The 25,298-nt window shown below is 42.6% G+C and overlaps 1 protein-coding gene and 1 pseudogene across 1 annotated transcript; both read left to right on the top strand.

Annotated features, from left to right (window-relative positions):
* The first annotated feature begins 2,470 nt into the window (after positions 1–2,470).
* LOC136472274 (protein ETHYLENE-INSENSITIVE 2-like) lies at positions 2,471–7,988 on the top strand (annotated as a pseudogene).
* Positions 7,989–13,614: 5,626 nt separating this feature from the next.
* LOC136539157 (uncharacterized) lies at positions 13,615–24,213 on the top strand. Its single transcript, XM_066531128.1, has 19 exons — positions 13,615–15,239; positions 17,628–17,732; positions 17,839–17,904; positions 17,976–18,140; positions 18,329–18,403; positions 18,492–18,646; positions 20,090–20,225; positions 20,307–20,376; positions 20,454–20,581; positions 20,680–20,736; positions 21,340–21,525; positions 21,765–21,857; positions 22,056–22,141; positions 22,245–22,311; positions 22,420–22,486; positions 22,571–22,707; positions 22,948–23,039; positions 23,177–23,243; positions 23,722–24,213. Exons 1-19 carry the CDS (start codon positions 13,821–13,823, stop codon positions 23,884–23,886), a joined length of 3,336 nt encoding a protein of 1,111 aa, XP_066387225.1. The 5' UTR covers positions 13,615–13,820; the 3' UTR covers positions 23,887–24,213.
* Positions 24,214–25,298: the final 1,085 nt, after the last annotated feature.

Here is a 25,298-nt window from a genome sequence, read left to right as displayed (position 1 = left end):
ATTACATTTTCGTTTTTAATTATCGCACTATGAACTATAGTATTGTAATAAATAATTTTCAAAACTCTAGGGGGGTGTTTGGTTGAGCTGTGGCTGTGGGCAAAAGCTGCTGTGGGCTGTGAGCTGTGAGAAAGCTGCTGTGGCTGTGAGCTGTAGAAAAGCTGAAAGCTGTTTGGTTAAACAAGTATAAAATATATCTTCTATCTTTATCTCTCTTAAAACAACTATGAAAGAGCTTTTTATTCCACCAATTTCGAAAAGCAGAAAGCCAAAAGCCAAAAGCAGGGTCAAACCAGCTTTCAAAAATGAACTACGGAAAAGCAGCTGCTTCTGAAAAAGCAGCATCCAAAAGCAGCCCCTTTGGTTGAGCTTTTGGCTTTTGGGGCCAAAAGCCAAAGCCAAAAGCTCAACCAAACACCCCCTAGGTTGTATGAAATGGACTAAGTATTGTAAGCTCGTACTCATTATTAGATTCTGGATGTAAGCTCGTACTCATTATTAGATTCTGGATGTGCAACGTGGATTATTTCGAGTTCTCCCTTGGAGTGTGCTCGACGGAACTGTCCGGTATAGTTCATTTTTTTTGTGCTTAGTGTCTAGTGCAAGATAAGCTTCTCCGAAAATGTGTTATTCTAGGCGGTTTTGCCACAATATTTAGGTTGTTCAACCCTTCTAGACATTTAGATTCTTTCAGTTGTTTAGAGTATTAGATATTTATTTTAAGTTCTTATATTTTGAATTGATTCATTTTTTTATTTTTTTCAAAACAATCTCAGAGGAACACGCCCTATATTTAAAATTATAGCGCTTGACAAGTTCTAAAAATTTGTAGTTTTTTCATTTGATTTTTTTGCAGTCAAATAATTAATATAATATTATAAAATGTTAATATAAAAAAATAGCATCCTATATATAGCGATGAATTAGTGTGTGGTGTAGTGGTGGAAATGTGTCTAGTAATACAGATTATGGGTTCAAATCCTAGAAACCTCTGTAAAGGATCATTAACAATGACCACCTAACAAACGTGGATGACTTATCCGCTATATAAATGTAAACAAAAAAATAAAAAATAGCAGCCTGTATAGTTAAAATATCTTATTACGATACTAAATGCATCGGTGAGAGTGGAAGTGTTGGCTCGTCTGCTTACTCAGAGAAGTGCTACTGTTCATTTAACAGTAGCTGAAATATCTTATTATGATCCTAAATTCATTGGTGGGCAACAAATTAGAACAGATGGTCGTCCAATAGAGGCGTCTCCGACAATGCATGATCAGATGGCTCGACGACGCAGGTCGACGGTGGTGGCGCCTAAATGCATGGTTGGGACACAATCTGACCCGGTCGCCTCCACGATGGTACGGTGACCAGGCACGGTCTAGTAGCGGAGATCTAGACAATGGCCCCGTTCGTTTGGAGGAATCTGGATGAATCTGGAGAATTTGTGAGAGGAATCATCCGTGAACAGTAAAATTCATTCGGAACAGTACTTCCTCCATACCAGCCGAACGCAGCCAATGAAGGCCGACCACATAGAGGAGGTAATTAAGCGATTTGTTGCTACGACCCACGCTAGAGCGACGACGATGGTGTTGCTCCCGACAGAGATCAAGCTCCCTAAAGACATGCAGTGTGGAAAGCAAAACTTAAACTCATGATACCATATAGGAGGAAAGGATTTGGTGGGATAGTAGATTGTGTTGATAAGCCTCGTGATCAGATTATACTCATAAGAGTATTGTTTAGAGGCAAGAAACCTCCCTAGAGATAAGGAAGATGGGATTATCCGATCCTAAATCTACGGTGTCGGGAGATATTTCAATATCCTTGTGGTGCCCAGGTCCATTTTTGCAATTTTAATCTAAATACAAAATACTCCCTTTATCCCGTAAATATTGCAATTATAGAGTTTGAATTTATCCCCAAAAAATTGCATACATATGTACTATACCTCGTAGTAAACTATCACATCAAGTAGGACCCACATAAGACGCCATTTGTTTTTCTCATGAATATCTCTCAAACGCTTTGTGCAGCTCGTCGTCACGAACTGGAATCAGTCTGTTCTATCACTCTATCCATGCATCTGAAACCTTTTATATAGGGACAACATGGTCATTTTACACGCATCTTAATTGCACCTCAAGTCCTACAATTACGAAAATTTTATATCGGAGGAAGTAAGTTTTAAAAAGTTACTATACTCGAAAGTAAAATTTTGACTCAGCTATGCCAACTTGGTATGGTAGCCCCCCTCAAGAAAAAAAACTTGGGTATGGTAGCGGCTGGCCAGCGCCCAGATCACTGCCCCGTCAACCGCGCGCGTGGGGGCTGCGGCTTGCTCTTGGATGAGGATGGCTCACGGCGCCGTCACGCGACGACGTCGGCAGCGGCGCGTCCCCGCTGTCCCTCCTGCATGCTTGCCACCCAGCTTCGCCTCGCCACGCGTCTCGTGGCGCCCTATTGCGCGCGTCCCACGGGCCACGGCGCACCCGCGGACATGAGTGGCAGCGCTCCCGTCTCCCGATCGAGCAAATCGCGCGCGCGGCACCTACTAGCTCGAAACCTAGGTGTGGGAACTCGGAAGACGAGGTCCTCTTCTCTGCCGCCCGCCTCCGCGCCGCTCGTCGTCGGCAAGCACCACCGCGGTAAGCCACCAACCGCCTTTCGATCGCCGGGCTCCATCGCCAAGCTATCTCGCCGCCTCGTGAGCCAACCGACCTACCATCATCAATTAGTGCCTTCCTGAACCTGCTTCGTGCTTTCTACCAGTCCAAAGCCGAAACAAGCCAGAGGTTTGAATAAATCTTCCCAGGGCTTACTGTCAATAAGATAATTCTCATTTATCACTATTGTGCTGCTCAACATTTCCATATAAGAAAGCACTTTACTGTGTCCTCGATCTACTCCTCCTTCACCCGTAACTCCCCGTAATTAACCATTTGCAGGAAATAGTGTAAAGTTTGTTTTCGTGAGACCAGTTGGCAAAGTACTGTGGCGTGATGGATGGAGCTTAAATCAGGAGCGTCTTCATTATTGTAATTGTCACGGTGCCAGACGTGGAGGTCACACTGGGCTTTGGAAATTCAAAGTAGACTGCTTGGATCATAACGAGAGAGTACAAAAGGCCTGAGTTTGTAAACAGTTGGGTTTCAGTAGAGTCGATCCATACTGAGCTTTTGCATATCATCATTGTTCCTGCACAATGGATGGTGTGCGATGCATAGAGTCCCCGGCTGCTGGGGATGCTCCGCATAATTCTTTCCGTACCCTTGGACCAACACTCCTGGTTTCAATGGGGTATCTTGACTACGGTAAATGGTTGGTGGCAGTGGAAGCAGGGTCTCGGTTTGGCTATGATCTTGTCCTGTTCGTGCTGCTTTTTAATCTGTCAGCTATTCTGTGTCAGTACCTCTCGAGTTGTATCGGCATTGTCACCGGGAAGAATCTTGCGGAGGTAAGAATTTACTCAGTCCTCTCTTGCCACTGCAAACTGTAGAACTCTCACCAGAACCACAGTGTTGTATGTACCCGTGCTATTGGTGTGTCTTTTGTGTGTGTTTATGGGAGGTGTCTGGAAAAAATGCTCATGGAGTAATCATGGTATCCTAAGTGTTGTAGCTATGCTGACATACTTCTATTGAAAAAAATGCCATCATATTTCAAAAGAACACATCAGATATCCACATGTCACAACAAAAACTTAATGGCTTGAAGTTTAAATTCTATCTACAAATATCCCTTTTATTTTACATTTTCTTCATCTATTTTCAGCAGAATCTTCTTCAGATCTTGACTTCTTTCTTGTTATATCTGTACATGAACAAATAGATTTGCCACCAGGAGTATGATCAGAAAATATGTGTTGTTCTTGGTCTTCAAGCAGGACTGTCCTTGTTAACTTCTGAATTGACCAGGGTATGTCTACAAATATTTCAGAAAATTCATTTTCTGATGATGGTTTATCTTGGATTTTTATGCTCATGATATACATTTGCGTGCACCATTACAATTAATAGAGCACTTAAGTAGCTCGTACATTTGAAACACTTAACATTTTCAAGGGAAAAACACTTAACATATGACACTTTTCAGATTGCAGGCATCGCAGTTGGGTTCAACCTTGTATTTGAAAGCAACGATCCCATCACAGTCGTATGTTTTACAAGTGTTGTAATTAATATGCTACCATATACACTCTCCCTTCTGGTAAATTTATGTCCCCAAAGAACTGTGTATAAAATTATGACCTGCTCTAAGACTTTTTTATAATGTATTCTGGTTCCTATATTTGTGCTGGTTGCAGGACAAGAGGAAGACTAGAATGTTTAATGCCTACTTATCTGGCTTTACACTTGTTTGTTTTGTGCTTGGTTTATTAGTCAGCCATCCCAAAACCCATGTTAATACGGACGTAATGTTCCCCAAGTTGAGTGGTGAAAGTGCTTACTCACTGATGGCACTACTTGGCACAAATATAATAGTACACAACTTCTATACTCATTCATCAGTTGTTCAGGTAAATTTCCAACATCCCGTTCACATGTTTAGTTGCAATTGTCAGATGACACATATGGAGCTACAGTTGGTGCACTTAGCTTTGTCAAGCATGCCTTCGATTAAAAGTTTGTCTTATCAGTCCTGAATATGTCTTTCGCGGTGCAAGTGATGTTTTATGTTAGGGTACTGACTGCACTGGTTGTTCTTGATTACCAATTCACCATATGGGTACTGAATGTACTGAGTTGTTCTTGATTCATTATTTGCTAGTTTGGTCTGCTTCAGCTTCTTGCATCAGTGTTAATTCAGATATCATATTATCATGTGTGCAGGTTCAGAGAAGATTTCAGGGTCATACCCTTGGTTCTCTGTTTCATGATCACCTTTCTTCTATACTATTTGCATTTTCTGGTATCTTTCTTGTGAATTATATTCTGCTGAGTTCAGCAGTTGATGAGTCCAAAACCACAATGGCCATTAACTTCCAAGATGCTAGACAGATAATGAATCAGGTTTGTGTCACTGTTCTTTGCTTATCCATCAAGTCTTCTGTTCAACTGGCTATTTGTTCTCTGTTCACCTTCCTATTAATGTAAGAGCAGCATTCGAATTCTCAAATTATAAGAAATGACCATGGGTTTGGGTTTAGTGTTGTGGCATGCTACTATACCTAGAACGTTTGGATTTTCAACTTTGTGAAATTATTGTATTATAAGTACATTACCTAATTTTTTGGGTGGACTAATGGTGCATGAGTTTCAATATGTTACTATGGTCAAGAGGACCTAATTGAAGTAGCACAGTTTTAGGAAAAATATAGTTCTAGCATATTTTGGGTTCAAGTTACAGATCTTACAAAGCCTATAGGGTGTGTTTGGTCTGAGTAATTACCTCATGCTACATGAGGTCGTGCATCATGAGTTTATTATTCCATGAATTTCGGTGGAATCAACCCATTCTTCATGTATATACATTAGCTTGTGAGGAATGAGCTGATGATGAATCAACCCATTCTATTCTATAGACAAACAAAAAAGCAAGGTGAGGGATAATGATGGACTACCATATTACTCAAACCCAACACACACGTAGTTCTCGAAACAAGTGCTAAGGTTGAATTGGAGATAGGGAATGTGTTCTAGGGAAGTCACTGGAGATAAACTCTCCCTTAGGCTCATTCCCTGAATGGGGACATAGAGAATGAGTTATAGGGAAACTGCTGGAGATGCTCTTATTCCTCACTAAAATTCAAATTCTTCCACATTGAATGTATAGCTGCAGCAATAAATTTTGATCAGCCTTTCTACCCTTTCTTGAAAAACTTAGCCTCCGCATGAACTGGCCAATGCATATTCAATATAGATAGTATCACTTTGAGCTTGGAGTGTGCATTGAAGGATGAAGCTCCTTCCTGAATTTCATTTGGGTTCTTGTATTTTGCAGGTATTTACAAATCATGTGGCGCCAATTGTATTATTGGTGATCCTTCTCTTTTCAGGCCACATCGTATCAATGACATGTATTATTGGTAGTGATGTAATTTCAGAGAATCTCTTTGGCGTAAAGCTGCCTCTTTTTGCGCACCATCTGTTACCTAAGGTTTTTGCCATGATTGCTACTATATACCATGCGAAGGTTGCAGGTTTTGAAGGGTTATATCAGTTACTCATGGTCTGCCCAATTATCCAAGCGATGCACCTTCCTTCGTCTGTGATACCTGTTTTCCGCATTTCCTCTTCGAGATTATTGATGGGCAGATACCGGATATCTCTATATGTTGAAATATTGTCCTTCCTAGCATTTCTTCTAACACTGTTTACAAATATCATTTTCGCGGCCGAAGTTCTGTTTGGTGATAGCACTTGGACAAATGACCTGAAAGGGAACACTGAAAACCCTATTCTACTTCCATATATCGTTGTAGCCCTGGTATCTTGTGCATCTATTGGTTTTGCACTGTTCCTTGCTGTTACTCCACTAAAATCAGCATGTAATGAAGCTGAGTGAATGTTGTCTGTGCACTCATCACACAGAGAAACGTTGGATGCCACTCATCACGGAAAAGCGACTTCTCTGAGAAATGGGGCACATGAAGAAGTTCAGAGGTCCTTAGCCATCCCTGTTCCACGGGATTCATTGAAAGGCCATCAGAAATAATTTTTGTAGCATACCGGTCATCTCAGATCAGCTTTTGATCACGTGGGCAGTTTCTGACGCTGCTCTACATGCAACTACTCATATGTCTAGTAATCCTGAAGCTCACCCTTAGCTCTGGACAGAACCTACGTTGACTGAAAAGGTTGTGCAAGTAGACTCAGATGCTTGCACGGACAAGGATATTGTAGGGGCCCATGCTCTGGAATTCGAGAAGTCTGCTTCAGGTAAAACACCAATGATCAGTGCAACGAAGAACTATTCCTTTGTCAATCATTATTGTTCTTTCGTTTACATTCACACTTAACAGAATGGTCCTTATCATGATTGCACCTCTGTTTGCGGGAGTGAAAGTGTTGCTTATCTACTTAATACTCAAAGAAACACCACTGTTTCACCTGACGACTGTGGTGATTGCTGCAAACAGAATGCTTTGTTGATTGTTGAATGGAGCAAATTAATGTGGACAGCGGTGCTGTAAATCAGGTGGTTCCTCTGTTGGATAACATATGAAAAATCACCATGTGTGCCGCAACGAGGTTCTAGTCTCAACTTGCACATAAGGGGGCTCTTGCGAGTTGTGACATTCTGACATCAAGCGTGAACACTAGCGCTAATAAATCCCTTCAGGCCAAGCAGTCATTTGGTGTGGCAAGCTTGGAATTGAAAAAGAGTGAGGTGGACACTGGCAGATCTAGTAGAAGGGTCAAAGGATGATTTCTCTTACCAAGTATGTTTGCGTTCTTGAGGTGATCTTTCTCTCTTCTTACCTGTTTTTTTAGTAAAAATAAAAGTACAAACTGTAATCTTCCCACTAGAAAGGCGTGCTTCCTGAGATCTAGATCCATTCAATGCGTTGTGGGTTTTTGGAAAGGTTTTTGTTTTAGTTGAGCATCTTGACTGCACATCTTTGCAACTGAATTTCACATTTCAGTAAACAAATTGTGACAGCTAATTGGATCATAGAAGGTTGGGCATATTTCATCTCACAGTGAGAGTTTCAACTTCTGTTTACATCATATGGTGTAGGATTTGCGTATGCCTTCAGTAGTACATTGGATATACCCTCTATAGTTTTGAACTTTTGATGGAAAAGAACTTGTAGGCAGCTTATATAGTCTCTCAGTGGTGAACTGTGAACAATGAGTTGTCCTGTTCAAATCCCTGAGCTATTCGGCTCATTTTCGCTACCAGTTTGCTGATCTCTTTGGTTTCCTTGATGTAGGCAAACCCTTGATACCTCGTTTACCAGTTTGCTGATCTCCCTGGCACGTTCGACCTGGCGCCTGTGAACGATCTTGGATGTGGCAAGCACGTGGAGGTGGGGCCCACCAATGCACTTCAACAAAAGAGATGTAATTTTTCTGATGGGACGCTGTAAATTTCGCTTCACCTTCAACTCTAGTGTCTTCGCAGTTTGGTTGGTGGGTTGCTGTTGTTGCTTGCTGTCCGAAAATTCTGAGTCAGGAGACCTCAAACCTCTTTGAGGCTTCCTGAACAAAACTCTCTAATGTAGCGACTGAACCAAAAGTTGGGTGAGCACCGTCACGTTGCGTTTCACGTGGTGCCTGCCTGCGATGGTCTGCACGGCAGCACGAATGTTGGGCCCTTCAGGAAGCAGCAGCCGGTGCAATGCAGATCCCGTCCTTGGGCGGGCCTTATCTCATCTCGTGAAGCAGGTGCCATGCGGCCTGCGGGAGCAAATGAAGCGAGGACTCGCTGGCGGCTGGCCCCGACCAGACACCGTGCGCGCTGCACTGCCGCCTCGGTCGGTGCCAGGCGCCCAGGCTGTGCCGGCCTGCCGGGACTCGGCTCGGTCGTGGGGACGTCACGAGCTCCACCCCCGTCGCCTCCTCGGCTGCTTGCCCCACGCCCCCACCCAGAGGGCCAGAGTTCCAGCTGCTTCGCCTTTTGCCCTCTCTGCATCGCAGCAGAAATCAGGGGAATCTCCCGCCGCTGCGGCGCTGCACTGTCGCGTCCGCAAGACTGCAACCCAACTCCTGCGCGTGTGTCGGCACTAGCATGCACGTATCGAACTCCGGCCGTGCGGTGGTCCGCCCCCAAGCTGGAAAACTGCCGTGACGTGGGTGACCTGGAGAGTGGAGACACAGCCTGTTGATCGTCGCACGGGCCCGGGCGGGGACCCCTGCGCTGCGCCGGGATCCGGCGGACCGGCGCGCGATCGTTTTCGCGGCCGCTGCATGCCACCGCGGTACGGGGACCTTGCTTACGGTCCTACCGAAGTCGAGCTCTGAAGTTGGTGCCTTGGTGGTGCTCGACTGATCGTGTGCATCTTGCGGAAGCCACCGAAGCATCGGAGCACTGCGCTGGGTCCTTTTTCGGATGGGGATGTACCGAGCACGTGAGCCAGGCGCCAGCCGGTTCTGCTGTTGTCTGACGTACGACCAATGGCTGGCTCCTGGCCTCCTGGGGTTCCCAAAAAAAAAAGACAGCTGGCTCCTGGGCCTCTGGTTTCATTCATGCACTTTGCTGCCTGTTTGGGCTGTATCCGCGAAATTTTTCTTTGGTTTTCAGACAAGAGAGTATCCAATATTTGACTAGGCAAAACTGGGGCAGCTCAAATTTGGTTGGCCAACTTCACCAGGAACCAAATTTTGCTTTGCTCTGACTTGGCGTGGCATTGAATAGGGAGAACATATTTTTGTTTGGTTTCTTGTCACCAAACCGAAGAGACCTCTCGGGCCATGCAGCATGACCGGAATGATGCATTCAACGTCCATGATCCATTTCTTAATCATAACCATTTGCTGATGTTTCGGTATTTTTATCATGTTAGTTCTAAAAGTCTACAAGTAATTTTCATAAAAGTCTAAATATATTAAAGCATTCACTGTATAGAGGTTTGGAAAGTTTCTTTCCAAGCTACAAACTTGTAGCTCCCTACCTACAAAGACTGAGTATTATAGTCATCCACTGCTGAACCGACAAACATAGGTGATGTCTTTATCGAGAGGGGGGGGGGGGGGGGGTTGTCAAATCTTAAGAAACAAGTGACCACAACAAAGATATTGTGATCCTCGTTCTTGCATTGTGATAGGGGGGGGGGCGTCAAATCTTAAGAAACAGGTGACCACAACAAAGATATTGTGATCCTCGTTCTTGCATTGTGATAGTACTATCAGTGCACCCCCTGAGTTGTCTAATGGACCTGTCTTCGAGGATATGAGAACTTGAGCCATAGATGTGTATCAGGGTTCATTGTACTCAATAGATTAACTTTATCCCTATAGGCGTTAAATATGTGAAGCAGCTTTTGAAGGGACCGAAGATGTCTAAAATGGGGTGAATTTATATGCCACTTTAAAACTAAGGCCAAATGATCATTTATAGAAAACTTACACAAGTTCTATCTAGATTTGCACTAATTTTTCTAAAGTAAAGTCTGATTCACCCTCCTAAACTAGTCGCTGCTTTTGAAAGACCTACTTGAACTACAATAAGGCTCCGTTCGTTTGAGCCGATTCGACGCCAGGAACGATTTCGGCCATGGAAAGCTAATAAAAATGAAAGTACCGATCCGGCCGGGAATTCTTCCTGTAGGTCATTCCCCAGGAAGCGAACAGGGCCTAAAGGACAACATACCCCCCTAACTTTTGGAAACAATCAAAGTACCCCCTTGACCACTTCAAAGTGGTTTTCTTTGGTGGTTTTGCTGACGTGGCAGTGGGGCCCACCTATCATTTTTTCTCCGATGGGCGTGCGAGGCCGGCTGCGGCTGCTAGAGTGGGGGAGAGAGCAGGGCGGTGGCGGCGGCGGTGGCCACGGCGATGGAGAGAAGCAGCGTCGCATGAGGTGCGTGCTTGGGGAGCTGAACGCTTCGGCGTGGGGAGAGGGAGCACGGCGGGGGCGTGGGGTGTGAGGGGGGGAGGGCTGTGCGTAATGACCATGCTGCCCTTGGACGAATAAAAACAACTAAAATGGCTATTTTGCGTAAGCGTTGGGATGCGTTAGGAAGCGATCCCAACCACTGTAAAAGCACTCAAAAGAATAACTTTTTCATATGGAGTTGTATGAATACAAAATTTATATCAAACTTTTAGAGCACGACACGATCTACAATTTGTAGTTGATAATTTTTCTATTTATTATTAAATAGAAAAATTATCAACTACAAACTTATAGATCGTTTCAAACTCTACATATATATATGCGGTGATGTTAGTCTGTCACATATGCAATGTGGCGAAGTGTGGCTGGAAACCAAGCACGTTTTTAATCTCCGTGATAGAAACAAAAAAAAATGCATGTAAGACCTTCTCACCATGAATTAGCATGCCACCTTCTATGGCATGGTAACCGGTAGGCCACCATTTCGGCTTTCGGTTTGATGAATAATATCCGTTTTTTCTATGATACGCGTCAAATTATCTAGATTTTAGAAATTGTGATATGTTTTTTACATAAAACTATAAGAATACCATGTACGTTGCTATGAAAATCACATATGATTTATAATAAAATAAGATTATTTATAGTTATTTACATGAAGAGATAAACTATCATAATGAATGTTAATGAACGGTGTGGCACGTTTATGTGGACAATTGCAAGTTAGTGGATAGGTTGAACGAAGACACATACAATGTGCTAGTGGACTGTCACAGTCGCGTGCTAATGGATATTGATGTCGACAACTTGTATGGTGAGATAAATGTTAGTGGAGAATGAAAGTATAAGATATATAAAAGATATAGGTATACATATGGTTGTCTGATCAACCAAGGCAAGTGATCGTTGGCGATTTCACGACTTCTGATGGTGAACAAATCTTCATATTCCCAATGTATGTTTTTCAGAAACAACAAAAGCTCAGATTACGAGTTTACAAAATACAGAGACAATGATTCTGATTTCCGTGTGCTGGAATGCTAATTAGAGACTGTTCAATAAATGGTCCTTTTGCGAAGGAGCAACCCACATAATAAGTTTGGTGGGTATGCTGCTACCGTTGCTTGCTGCCCGGAAAATCCTTCTCTCATCGCCAGCTCGGAGCAAACATGCTAAGGTAGCTCTGCGCAAACACGATCCTGCCTCAACTGCTGCCTACCTTTATTCTAGATAACGAACTGTCGCCTACCTAGTACTCCATCTATTTTAATGTAGAAGACGCTTTAACTTCTTTTAATACATAGTTTTTGTTATGTATTTAGGTATACACTACGTACATATAATATAAAAGCTACGTACTTAGAAAAGTCAAAATGTCTTATAATTTCAAACGATTGTTTGTTTCAACTTTTGATCATTTATAGACTCTTTTGGACCTTTCAAAATCTAAACAGTTCCCATGAACCAAAAACTCAAAAGTTTATTATAATAAACTTCTGGTTTTTATCTTTTTCGGAAGTTTATTATGGGCTTTTGAAAGGTCCATAAGCTCTAAAAAAACAAAAAAAAATGTCCTAGGTTAGCAGTAGCAAGTCTATAGCCAGTGTATTGGTTTGAGCAAGGACCGGTGCTACTACATTTTTTGCACCTGCTATGATGATCAGCACTTCAGATTCGGCAGTCCGGACATAGAAATTCGCATGCAGCATTTCATCGAGCGGCTGCCGTGCACTAGTAAAACGAGGTAAGCACAGAAGTACGACGCGAGACCACAGATCCGGTGATACTAATTATTTATTATAAATATTAATATTTTTTAATATATATTAATATTTTTTAATATATATTTAATTAAAATTATTTTTCGGGAAGCGAAAACGACACGAGTAAATTGTTAAAAGAGGGTGTCGCTCCGGTTCTGGACATCGGATCTCTTGCTTTTCGGACGGGAACGGGGCCGGCTTCAGACGTCAGCCGGAGCGACAGTTGTCTGGCCTCGTGAGGTCATGCTTTAAAATTTGTTGAATATCATGTGTTTAAACCGTTCGCATGCTCCAGAAGACGTTTAAGAAGAGTACTTTTCAGAAAGTTTGGTGCCTCGTTATTTTTAGAGTGTACTCCGTACTATCCCGTGTTCATCGGACCATCCGTGCATCGTTTGGACTTGTTTAACTTATAAACCGTACTTTTTTAGCCAACGAACGGTATTTTTCTCTCACACCAAATCAGACAACAGTACTTTCAGCCATGACTTACCAGTCAAACAAACATAAACGAACAGGGCGATAGTAGGAATAAATATGCAAGTGGATTTCACTATATAAACAATCGTAACTCCAACATCTAAATTGTATAAACATTAGCCCCACTGAAAAGAAAATCTTAGGTTAGAGTGGATTAGTTTTTTTCGTGTACATGACGCTTATTGGAACACCTTAAAACTGTCACAACGAAGCTTATAACAAATCTACCAGTCCCATGTCTTTTTTTTTACTTTAGACTAGATTTTGTTTGAACCAAGCAGAGCCATAATATTTGTTAAATCTGAAAATCTTAGCTTCCAGAAAAGTGACCCGTCAAGAACTCTGTTGAATCCAAGTTTACAAAAAGTTCGTCGCAAAAATCGAAGTCTGAAAGTAAGGCCCCGTTTAGATCCAAAAATTTTTGGATTTTGGCTACTGTAGCACTTTCGTTTTTATTTGACAATTAGTGTTTAATTATGGACTAATTAGGTTCGAAAGGTTCGTCTCGCGATTTCTCACCCAACTGTGCAATTAGTTTTTTTTTCGTCTACATTTAATACTCCATGCATGTGCCGCAAGATTCGATGTGACGGGTACTATGCAAAAATTTTTGGCTTTTGAGTGGCATCTAAACGGGGCCTAACCAGAAAAAAAAGAAAGAAGTCACTAATCAGAATATGCTGGCATAATTAGCAGGTGAGCTGTGGCGTGCGCTGTTCTGATTTTGATGACCATCCGGGACCCACTCCTCATGGACCAGTACTAGTGTACTCCTCCAACTCCCCACTTCCTAGCCCCTGGGCCCTGGGCCCCGTCTCCCAGCACGGCACCACCCTCCAGTGTCCGCGGCCCGGCCGTCTCGACTCTCGACTCTCCATCGCCCCGCGCCTCCACTCTCCTTCCCTCCTCCGCCCGCCTTCGCCCCTCGGCCTCGCCTCACCGCGCCGCTCCCAAAAATTCCCCCCCGCCTCCCCCCGCAAAACCCACCCCACGAAACCAAAAAAATCCCGCGCGGCCACCCGAATCCCCCCGCCTCCTCGCTCCCCTCGCGCTGCGCCGCTCCGTGCCCCCATGGATCCGCAGGCGGAGGCGGGCGCGGCGGCGGTGCTGGGCGCCGACCCGGCGGCGCTGACGGCGCTGCTGGCGGACCTCACCTCCCCGGCCAACGAGGCGCGGTCGCGCGCGGAGCAGCAGTTCCACGCCCTCCGCGGGTCCCACCCGGACGCGCTCGCGCTGAGCCTCGCGCACCTGCTGCTCTCCCCGGCGCACCCCTCCGCGCCCATCGCCGCCGTGCTGCTGCGCCGCCTCATCGCCCCGTCATCCCAGTCCTTCGTCTACCCCGCGCTGTCTCCCGCCACGCAGTCCTCGCTCCGCGCGCTGCTCCTCTCGGCCGCCTCCGCGCCTGCGCTCCCCAGGTCCGTGTCCAGGAAGCTCTCCGACACCGTCGCCGAGCTCGCCTCCTTCCTCCTGCCCGCCAACGCGTGGCCAGACCTACTCAGTTTCCTGTACAAGTCCATCGATTCCCCGTCCTCCCCGCCGGGACTGCAGGAGTCGGCGCTCAACATCCTGGCCCGGCTGGCCTCCCACCTCGCAGCCAGCTTCCCCAACCTCCACGGGCTCCTCCTCGCCGCGCTCTCCCACCCTTCTTCCACCGACGTGCGCGTCGCGGGGCTCAACGCGGCTATCAGCCTCATCCAGTCCCTTCCTTCTGCCGGTGCTCGCGATCAATTCCAGGACCTCCTCCCGGCCATGATGCGCGCTCTCGCTGAGTCGCTCAACTGCGGGAACGAGGGCTCCGCCCAGGAGGCTCTGGAGATGATGATCGAGCTCGCCGGCGCGGAGCCGCGGTTCCTGCGCCGCCAGCTGCCCGACGTGGTCGCCTCCATGCTGCAGATTGCCGAGGCCCCAGGACTAGAGGACGGCACCCGCCACCTTGCCGTCGAGTTTGTCGTCACGCTTGCCGAGGCACGGGAGCGTGCGCCCGGGATGATGCGGAAGCTGCCTCGGTACGTTGGTCGGCTGTTTGCGGTGCTCATGAGTATGCTATTCGATGTCCAGGATGAACCGGCATGGCATGCCGCGGTGTCAGAGGAGGAAGACGCTGGAGAGACGGGAAGCTATGTTTTCGCACAGGAGTGTCTGGACCGGCTGTCAATTGCTGTTGGTGGTAATACGGTTCTAGCCGTGGCAGCTGAGTTGCTCCCATCGTTTTTCTCCTCTGAAGATTGGAAGAGACGGAATGCTGCACTGGTGACCATAGCTCAGATTGCAGAGGGCTCTGCTAAGGTGATGATTAAGAATCTGGAGCAGGTGGTTGGGATGGTGCTGAATTCTTTCCAGGATCCTCACCCACGGGTGAGGTGGGCAGCAATTAATGCAATAGGGCAGCTTTCAACGGACCTGGGACCTGAGTTGCAAAATCAGTTGCACCATGTTGTGCTACCTGCACTAGCTTCAGCAATGGATGATGTCCAGAACCCACGCGTACAGGCAAGTGATTGCTGTATCTTTTTTTATTTCATTTTCTCATGCAATTGGCCCTTATAATATCTTTTTTGTTTCTATTTGATTTCTGAAAGCAGAGAAGATCTTGTAATCCATGGGTTTAATGCATATATGGTTAATGCTTTGTTACTTTGTTTAGTTTATATAAACAACACTGGTCTAGTGTGATTGATGACATCATCCACAGAAGTGTAGTTGCCCAAGTTATTTTAGGCACACTAAGTGGTATCTAATGACTGTTTTGGATACAGTAATGTGCATTAGAGAGTGGCTAATGTATCACTGTTGTAGTTAGCGTATTAATGATACCATTGTACCTTTACTAGTTTATGTGTGCTATTTGGATGTGTTGAGGTTGGATATACTTTGGATTATTATTCAATAGGATAATGTTTTAGGTCTAATACATAGAAATAAGATTCAGCCTTTGTTTATTGAGGCAGCATCCAGCAGTTGGTATCTTTTGGCCATTTTATTCATCAATTAATTTTCGTTGCACTTTGTTGCTAAATACCTATGCATAGTCAGCATCCCAGCAGTTGGCATCTTTTGGCCATTTTGTTCATCAATTAATTTTCTCTGCCTAAAGTGTCGTGCTTTGTTGCTAATATCTATGCATATTGTTCGCTGAATGTTTTGTGTTGTGCATGGCATGCATAGTTTACTCAAATTTGGAGATGTTTGCATGATTACATCTACCAGATTGATCGCAAGGTATTCATAGGAGAGAGACATTTTCGGTGCTTCTTAGATTTCCTAAAGAACTCACATCTGAGGTATATCTGACCCAACAACTGAACAACTAGAAACATATGGAAGGCTAATGAATTTTAGAAGAGTCGTGTGCCTGACACTCTTAGCAATTACAGTTTACATGTAAACCATTCCACCAAAACCCAAAACTAGTGAGTGCATATGAACCACGGAAAACATGTAACCAGCGCATTTTAGATCTGAGTTGTGTGGATGCTCCTCACATATGATACCACCCTTGTGCTGTTTGAGGTACCTTTCGTCTGTCTATGCCTGCACACATCATTGCCTTTCAGAAGTTTGACTTGTATTTATATTTGTTATTACTTCTCCTTCTTTGAATACTAATGTATGAGGTACGAATTAAGATTTTTTTCTCAGACACGCAGGAGAGCTGCGTATCATTATATTAAGAAGAAAAAGAGAAAGAGCCCTTACAACCCACACCACCACCCAAGCAACTAGACAACTAGCTAGATAGCTACGTATAAATCAGTTTACATACGCGCCAAAAATTGCAAATATCTGACCTCGACCAACATCGAAACTTCACCAGGGGCAATCGCCACCAGGTGGGAAAGCCCTCGGGCTCTTGCTAGGCACCAAAGGTGTAGTTCCTGTCTAGCAAGCAAGAGAGCTTCCTCTAGTGCAGGGGCAGAGCCATAAAAAACGCAATGATGCAATGGTTTTGGGCTTTCCAGATCGACCAAGCTCCAAGAATAACCAGAGAGTTGAGCCCTTTCCTTACATCACCATCCACCTTGGACGTAATTCTTTCCCACCAGCCAAAAAAGGAAGTCTCTTCCAGACCAGGAGCTAGCATATGTAAGCCAACCCGTGAAACAGCCTGAACCAAAATTGTCTTGAGAACACACAAGAGATCAAAAGGTTCTGGATTGATTCTTCTCCTTGAACCAAATTAAGATATATTAAAGCTTTAAAATCGTTCTGTTCCAGTGATGATTGCACAGGAACACTGTAGGTTTTAATGGTACAAGTTTGTTAGGGCGCGTTTAGATGGCAATTTTTTTTGGTTTTGGCTACTGTAGCACTTTCGTTTGTATTTGGTAATTAGTGTCTAATTATGGACTAATTAGGTTCGAAAGTTTCGTCTCGTGATTTCTCACCCAACTGTGCAATTAGTTTTTTTTTCGTCTACATTTAGTACTCCATGCATGTGCCGTAAGATTCGATGTGACACTTTGGGGTGAAAATTTTTGGAATCTAAACAGGGCCTTAGTTGCAGTAGCCACATTTTGGAATTGGAGTCAAGTTGAATTAGTTTCCACTAGTTTTGGTACCATTTGAGTTCAGAGAATATTTTGATGGTTTTCTGGCTTTATGTTCATCATTCAACTATTCTTACAAGCTATTCAAGTTACTAATCTCTGATAAATCTAGTGGTATATTATATTGACTATTGGTTTACATAGAGTCGAGGGCCTGAAGTTGGGCCTGCTGCAGTGGATAAATACCTGTGTCAGACATTCTGCATGCATCTGATTCTCCTGCCACATGCTTTTATTTGTTGTAATTGACTTGCTATATCTGCTCCTCATCAACGCATAAGCCGACCAACAAGGCATGCTCTAATATTTATTTTATTTCCTACAAGTTCAGGCACATGCTGCATCAGCTATTCTGAACTTCAGTGAAAACTGCAGACCTGATATTTTGACACCGTACTTGGATGTAATAGTTGGGAAACTTCTATTGTTGCTTCAGGTGGTCTCACATCTAGTCTTTGCACCTTAACTTTATACAGTATAGACATCAGGCATGAGCATAATATCTATTCTATTATTTTGAAACTTGTATGTTTATGATGTAGACTGGAAACCAAATGGTGCAAGAAGCTGCTTTAACTGCTTTAGCATCAGCAGCAGATTCTTCTCAGGTATATCAGAAAATACGGTTCAAGTCTTCTTGTTAACATTCTAACAAAAAAATTCAATCTTATTGATTCAGGAACACTTCCAAAAATATTATGATGCGGTAATGCCATACCTCAAGGCTATCCTCATGAATGCAACTGATAAATCCAACAGAATGTTGCGTGCCAAATCCATGGAATGCATCAGTTTAGTTGGTATGGCAGTTGGGAAACAAAAGTTTAAGGACGATGCTAAGCAGGTAATGGTTTGCTAGTTCCCCTTATATTACAGTATACAGTCCATAACTCTTTCCTTCTATAAAAGTATTATAAAACATTATTTTTGTGGCCTTTGTACTCAATAAAAGAAATCAAATTGGACTGTAGGATGTTATATGCTATCTGTTCTGTATCTGTTAATGCTATTGATAATTCATTTTTGTGTTAGGTGATGGAGGTCCTTATGACACTGCAAGGATCTCAGATGGAGGCTGATGACCCTATAACAAGTTACATGCTGCAAGTATGTTAGAAATTGAAACCTTGTTCTCAATTTTTTTTTGGCAATTCAAATTTTTTTTCTCATTTGAATTATCTGTTCGCCTCTGTAGGCATGGGCAAGACTGTGTAAATGCCTTGGTCAGGATTTCTTACCATACATGAGTGTTGTTATGCCCCCTCTGCTCCAGTCTGCTCAGCTCAAACCAGATGTGAGTGTCACTTCTTCTGGACCAGAAGATGAAAATGGTGAATCTGATGACGAGGGGTATGTTTAGTTTTTTCTTCCATATTTTTGATAGTATGTCATTTTCGTTATGTTTTGTTTCCTGGATACCTTTCATCTTTTGGTGATAGCCATATGATGGAAATGTTGAATCTAATGTGTGTGGTCATAGGCACATCTTAAGAATTTGCCCATGTCATGTTGATATCAATGGTTGTTTCATATCCTGTATTGGATTCACATTTTTGGGTCATCATATCCATCTCACTAGCAAGTTAAGCAAACATGAATTATCTGAATAGTCATGTATAGAAGGTTTTTTAGGTCTTAAAACATCTTTGAGAGTCCTCCTACACGTAATTCCCTTGTATCCTCATATAGGGTGCATCCCAACAACAAATCTCTCCAACAGTTCCTCAATCTCAAATAACATATAGTGTGGACATGTCACCACAAATTTGAGGGAGAGTGAGGGTGATTTAGGATACCACTAAACAATGTTTTCTGATCGGCTTATCGTTCCTAATCGGTTTGGTACCGATTAGGACGATCAGGACGATTAATCGACCTCTGATCGGTCTAATCGTCCATATAATCATCCAGCATATAGCAGGACTATATAAGTATATATCATATATGCATGGTATATATATATAATATACCATATACTATATATTTATATAGTAGACATCGAACATATTTCTAGTTAGTTGGTTACTTACCTATGAGATCTGACTCCATATTCTTGTCCCAGCCTCCATATGTTTGCTGATTTTCTGCAGGAATAATAGATAACTTGAGTAAGTAGATGCAAAAGAATAGTGTGACAGACTGAAGCATTACAGCAGCACATACTCAATCCAGATCCAGAAAAGTAGGAATTAAGAAAACTAGCATAGTCCACAGCTTACTTAATATAGTACGAGTACTGAGTACATACTACAAACTAAATAATTAAACACTGCAAACAACATTCAGAGTTTTTAAGATAACACTAGCTGCCATTCAATCAAGCATTCAGCAGCCATCTAAATCTAAATAAGCAAATCATCATCCAAATTGAAGCCTCCTCCTTGAGAAACCCTAATGGGCCTGGCCCAAAATAAATATAGCCCAGTAAACCGAAGTAGCCCATCTGCCTATTTAGTGCTGATCGGCAAAGAGACCTAATCGGACGATTAATCGCGAGTAATCGACGATTAATCGGACGATCATGTTTCTGATCGCTCTGATCGAATCGGAGGGCCTAATCAAGTGCTAAGTACCGATAAGGACGACGCGATTAATCGGACGATCAGAAAACATTGCCACTAAATAAAAAATGTTGGATAAGGAGGGCTGTTGGAGGGTGATTTTTGCTCTATGAATCTTAATTTTGAGTTTTTGACACTAAGGTTGGATAGGGGAACTCGTGGAGATGCTCTCAGTCTCAGGCTCTTATTCTGTCTACTAGCAATGTTGTACTCACTGCCTGCACTACTGCAGTGTCGAGACTATCACACTAGGTGATAAGAGGATCGGCATCCGAACTAGTCTACTGGAGGAGAAAGCTACAGCATGTAATATGCTGTGTTGCTACGCTGATGAGCTCAAGGAAGGATTTTTCCCATGGATTGATCAGGTTATATCACTATTCAACCTCTTCTTTCTCCTCGGGTTCTAGTTTCATGAAAGAGCTACAGCTATATCTGGATCTGTACAGGTTACGACTACGCTTGTACCTCTCCTTAAGTTCTATTTTCATGAAGAAGTCAGGAAGGCAGCTATTTCAGGTATGCGACTGAAAATTTTGATGTCTTTACTTCTTTTAGCATGTTGTCTTGTGCTATACATTATATGCTATTTGCAGCAATGCCTGAGCTTCTACGTTCAGCAAAATTGGCTATAGAAAAGGGTCAAGCTCAAGGTCGTGATAAATCCTATCTTAAGCAACTGTCTGATTACATAGTTCCAGCCCTTGTAGAGGCCTTGCATAAAGTAAGGGCGTTATGCTGATAAAAGCGTATTACTTCTTGAGTTTTTGTTATGTTCGTTAACATGATTTGATTTAAGCATGTAATTGGAATTCTAAGCAGGAACCTGAGCCACAAATTTGTGCAAGCATACTGGAATCATTGAATGAATCTATACAGGTTTGTAATACTGTACTTGTATGATATTTGATACTATTTGACTGAAGAAAAGACCTCTTATTTTCATGAGAACTTCTGCTTCATCTCAAGTACAGTTTTCATGTCCTCACATTCTTTTGTTCACATGGCTGTTAAATTTACATGCTTTATTATTTACAATCTCATTCCCTTTACCAGACTATGATTGTGTCTACTTTTGAATACATGCACGATACCATGCGGACCTGGACATATTGGTGTGGTTTAAACAGTGCGATAATGAGATTGTTCAAAAAACCGAGTTGTTTAAATTATAGTGGGTTTTCGGATTTTTTTTTTAGTTTGTCCAGAGTTTACTTGGTTTGTCCTAAAGCTCATATTTACATGGTCCTACCATGCTACTTGGCTATTTTGGCAAAAGTCCTACCCGTACCCAGTTATCCTTTAATGTGCTGTGTTACCTTTTTCAGAAATAAAGTCTTAGTAGTTTCTTATATCTGTAACAGAAGACATTGTCATTGCTTTTAATCAACTTGTAGGCATCATTTTCCTTTTTAGCTTTGTACTACATTTGGTATTGTGTGCTGTCACTCGAATAATCTTTTACCCATTTTTCTCGATCAGCTATCAGGAACACTTCTTGAGGAAAATCAAGTAAGATCTGCAGTGGAAGGAATCAAAGAAGTAATAGTTACAAGCACTAACAGGAGGATAGAACGAACAGAAAGGGCAAGGGCCGAGGACTTTGATTCTGAAGAAGAGGAGCTACTCAGAGAAGAAAACGAACAGGAAGATGAAATCTTTGACCAAGTAAGCTACTGAAATCTCGGAGTTTCTAACTCTCCTTAAAGGCATACCAGATCTATTCATGCTTCTGATTGATACAAATGCTTGTGCACTAACATAGAAATTAGCTACCTCAGAAATTTACTGGAAAGGTGGATGCATTATTGTATTGTGCTTTGAACCTACTTTTTGTGTGGGGAACAATTGTTAGTGCTTATTACTTAACCTTATTGGTTTGAAAACCTGTACTTCTGTGACTGCAGGTTGGTGATTGTCTAGGCACTCTTGTTAAAACCTTCAAGGCTTATTTTCTTCCAATCTTTGATGAACTCTCCGTGTATTTGACACCTATGTTGGTAAGTGAGATGATGAACCATTGGATTTAGTGCATTTGCTTTGCTTGTTGGGGTTGTGAGCACTGAACACTACCTCACAATTTGATGTTACTCTAGATTAATTACCTCGAACTCATATTCACATGAAACATAAATGCACTGTTGAATGATAGGTAAACTAAACATTGTTTGTACATTTTTAACATTCCACCAATTTAGGGCAAGGATAAAACATCAGAAGAAAGAAGGATTGCCATATGCATTTTTGATGATGTTGCCGAGCACTGCCGTGAAGCAGCAGTTAGGTAACAGTTGTACGATCCATGCATAGCACTTTGTTTGGTGAAGGTGAAAGATCGGTGTGAGTTGTGATCATTTTACATGTTTTTTATGATATCTGGTTCTCAGGTATTATGATGCATACCTTCCTTCTCTATTAGAAGCCTGCATGAGTGAAAATCCAGATGTCAGGCAGGTTTGTATTTCTTATTTGTTCTACATCCCAGTGCAGCAGAATTATGTGCAACAGCAACCCTTTATCTCTTAAGAGTGTGCGATTTCATTTCCAACTCGCTGTTTTCAGGCCGCGGTGTATGGAATTGGCATTTGTGCCGAATGTGGTGGTTCTGCATTTAGGCCTCACACTGGGGGTATGTTTTGTATTTATGTTGTATTGGATTTGTGTATAGTTGCATGTCATTCCATGCTGTTAACAATCTTGTTTATTTCTACAGAGGCCCTATCCAGATTATACAATGTAATCAAACATCCTAATGCCCTGGATTTGGATAATGCGATGGCCTACGACAATGCTGTTTCCGCTCTTGGAAAAATATGTCAATTTCATCGTGATAGCATCGATGTATCTCAGGTATCTTATGCTTTCAAGATATCCAAACTCAACAATACTTAGGCATATGGTTCTTCTAGCATTTGTCTTGGCATCTAGCCTGCTCCATTGAGCCTTATTGTAGTATATCATTCCATTTCTCAATGCAACAGTTGAAGTGATGGGCAATTCATATTAACTGCTAACAGTCTTGTTGCTACATCATTAATTTATGAACTGTACAAAGTTTTGTGACCATACATCACTTGGTTCATTGAACAGGTAATTCCTGCCTGGTTAAGTTGCCTTCCGATAAAAAATGACTTAATTGAGGCCAAGCTTGTCCATGAACAGCTGTGTGCGATGCTTGAGAAGTAAGTGATTCCCACAATTTATTTCTGCAGAGTTGCTTTTCCTGAGATTAACCAATATTCCCTATTGTCTAGACTTTTGTTTTATTTCATGTTTCTTTAACAGCTAATTTTTTTTTTGTGTAATCAACATTCAACAGGTCTGAGAGGGAGCTTTTGGGTCATAATAATCAGTATTTTCCAAAGATTGTGTCTGTTTTTGCAGAGGTACCTTTTCCTATTTTCCTGAATCTTGTTTTCTTTATATTATCCCCCTTTAGTCTCCCAAGGTCTATGGAATATGGATAAATTGCAACTCATGAACCGTTGCAGAGGCACCAGAGGACTGCTAAATGCATTCTTAAAGCATATGGTTTTACCTTTCCATGTGTGCTTGCTAATCAACAATTAACACCAGTTATTACAACACTACTGTTGGCATGATAATGCAATGATCTTAAGAAAAAACACTGGAAAAAGAACTAAGAATTTACAGATCTAGTGGATTCTGCCATCCTAGCATGATAACTCCACACCAGTTCAGATAGCTGTAGCTTATTGGCTTTGTAGAGAAGCTGAAGCCACTGGCCACTGGTTAACTGTTTAAAAGACCAGCACTTGGAGGAAACTGAGCTATCCAAGTGACTTCTCAATGGCCTTAGAGCATTATTTACTTGACGTAATCTGCCTTTTGTACGGAATGCAGATATTGTGTGCCGGCAAAGATCTAGCAACAGAACAGACTGCCAGCAGGATGATTAATCTACTAAGGCAACTTCAGGCAACATTGCCTCCTTCAGTATTAGCCTCGACTTGGTCTTCTTTGCAACCACAGCAACAGCTTGCTCTACAGTCCGTGCTGTCGTCATAGCTAACCAAATGATCTCAACGGTGTAAAGCATATGATAGTTTTCACAGCTTGACCTTTTGTGTTCTATATTTGTACTTCCGAGCCAGGGTTGGGGTTTGCTTCGCATTCATGTGCCCTTAGGTTTTGCAAAAGGGGCACTGCTTGCATCCTGCGTGTATATCGGCTGCAGTTGCAGAACTGCACGGATGTGTACGAGACTGGGCTCTCTCCACATCGTCGATGAAGTTGTAAAGCTATATACCTTGTTCACTTGGTAGTTTTAGTTGGGTTGAAAGAATTGTAAATTAAAAACAATTTTGATAGTTGATTTAATGTCATATTTCTTTACCCATCAGCTTGGGCACTCTGCGCTAAAAAAACAGCTTGGGCACTTTGTGCTAAAAAAAAACAGCTTGGGCATCTTCTGGTGTAGTATGCCTGATATATACTCTCGCTTCGTATGTGTGGGATACAGTGTCACATTTGCCTAGTGATTTTTGTCTTATAGATTGACTCAGTCTGAAGAAGAGGAAAGGAAAGTGTAGAAATGTAAAACGGCAGGTTCCAGACAATTTGCTAGTCAGCCTTTCAAGTGGATGTAAGAATAGATGTATATTTTTTATTCTAAATTATGGTCTATTTCAAATAGACCTAAGCATTTTGTGGGCTGGGCCGGGCCAAAAAAATCTCCGGTTATTTTGAGCTGAAAAAGTCCCACCCATGACCGTTCTACTAGATAGGTTGGGCCTATTTTTTTTTTGGGCCGGGCTTGGGCCGGGTCCAGGCCTGGGCGGGCCACCCATGCATTTTATAGCATAAAATAGAAAAAAACAGTATTTCGAACCAGGTTCGGGCCAAGAAAAAATTTTCTGGGTAGCGGGATCTTTGCCTAGGTCCTGTCCAGTAAGGTTCGTGGACGGGCTAAAACCCATCGGGCTTGGGCCGGGCTTATTTTGCTCAGGTATAATTTCAAATCAAAGTTTATAGGAAATGCACCAATATCTATAAAATCAGATTAGTTTCATTAGATTCTTTGGGATATTACATGAAGAATCTAGTTTTGTTTGATAGAGCATTTATCTTAACGTGTAAAAAGTTGAAAAAAAAAATTGTGGAAGTGAACTGCGATTACAAGGTCTTTTGAAGTATATTTTGGCCTTTACTTGTTGGTAACATATCAGGTGCAAATCAATCAACCTGTGCAACTACCAATCAGGACCACTAGATGCTGATCCAATGGATGGGGTGAGAAGGCTTAAGCGCAAAAAAAGGCCGACGGGTAGGGGGCTTAAGCGCAAAAAAATTCCACCTCTCACCCCATCCATTGGATCAGCATCTAACGGTTCTAATTGGTAGTTTCTAAATTTATACAGGTTAGTTGGTTATATAACATATTATCAATTGTTTCGTAAGTAAATATTATGAAAATACAT

The sequence above is a fragment of the Miscanthus floridulus genome, chromosome 1 (genome assembly GCF_019320115.1).
Source record: "Miscanthus floridulus cultivar M001 chromosome 1, ASM1932011v1, whole genome shotgun sequence".
Classification (NCBI taxonomy): Eukaryota; Viridiplantae; Streptophyta; class Magnoliopsida; order Poales; family Poaceae; genus Miscanthus; species Miscanthus floridulus.
Note: the sequence above shows the minus strand (reverse complement) of the source record. Positions and strands in the feature narration are given on the sequence as shown.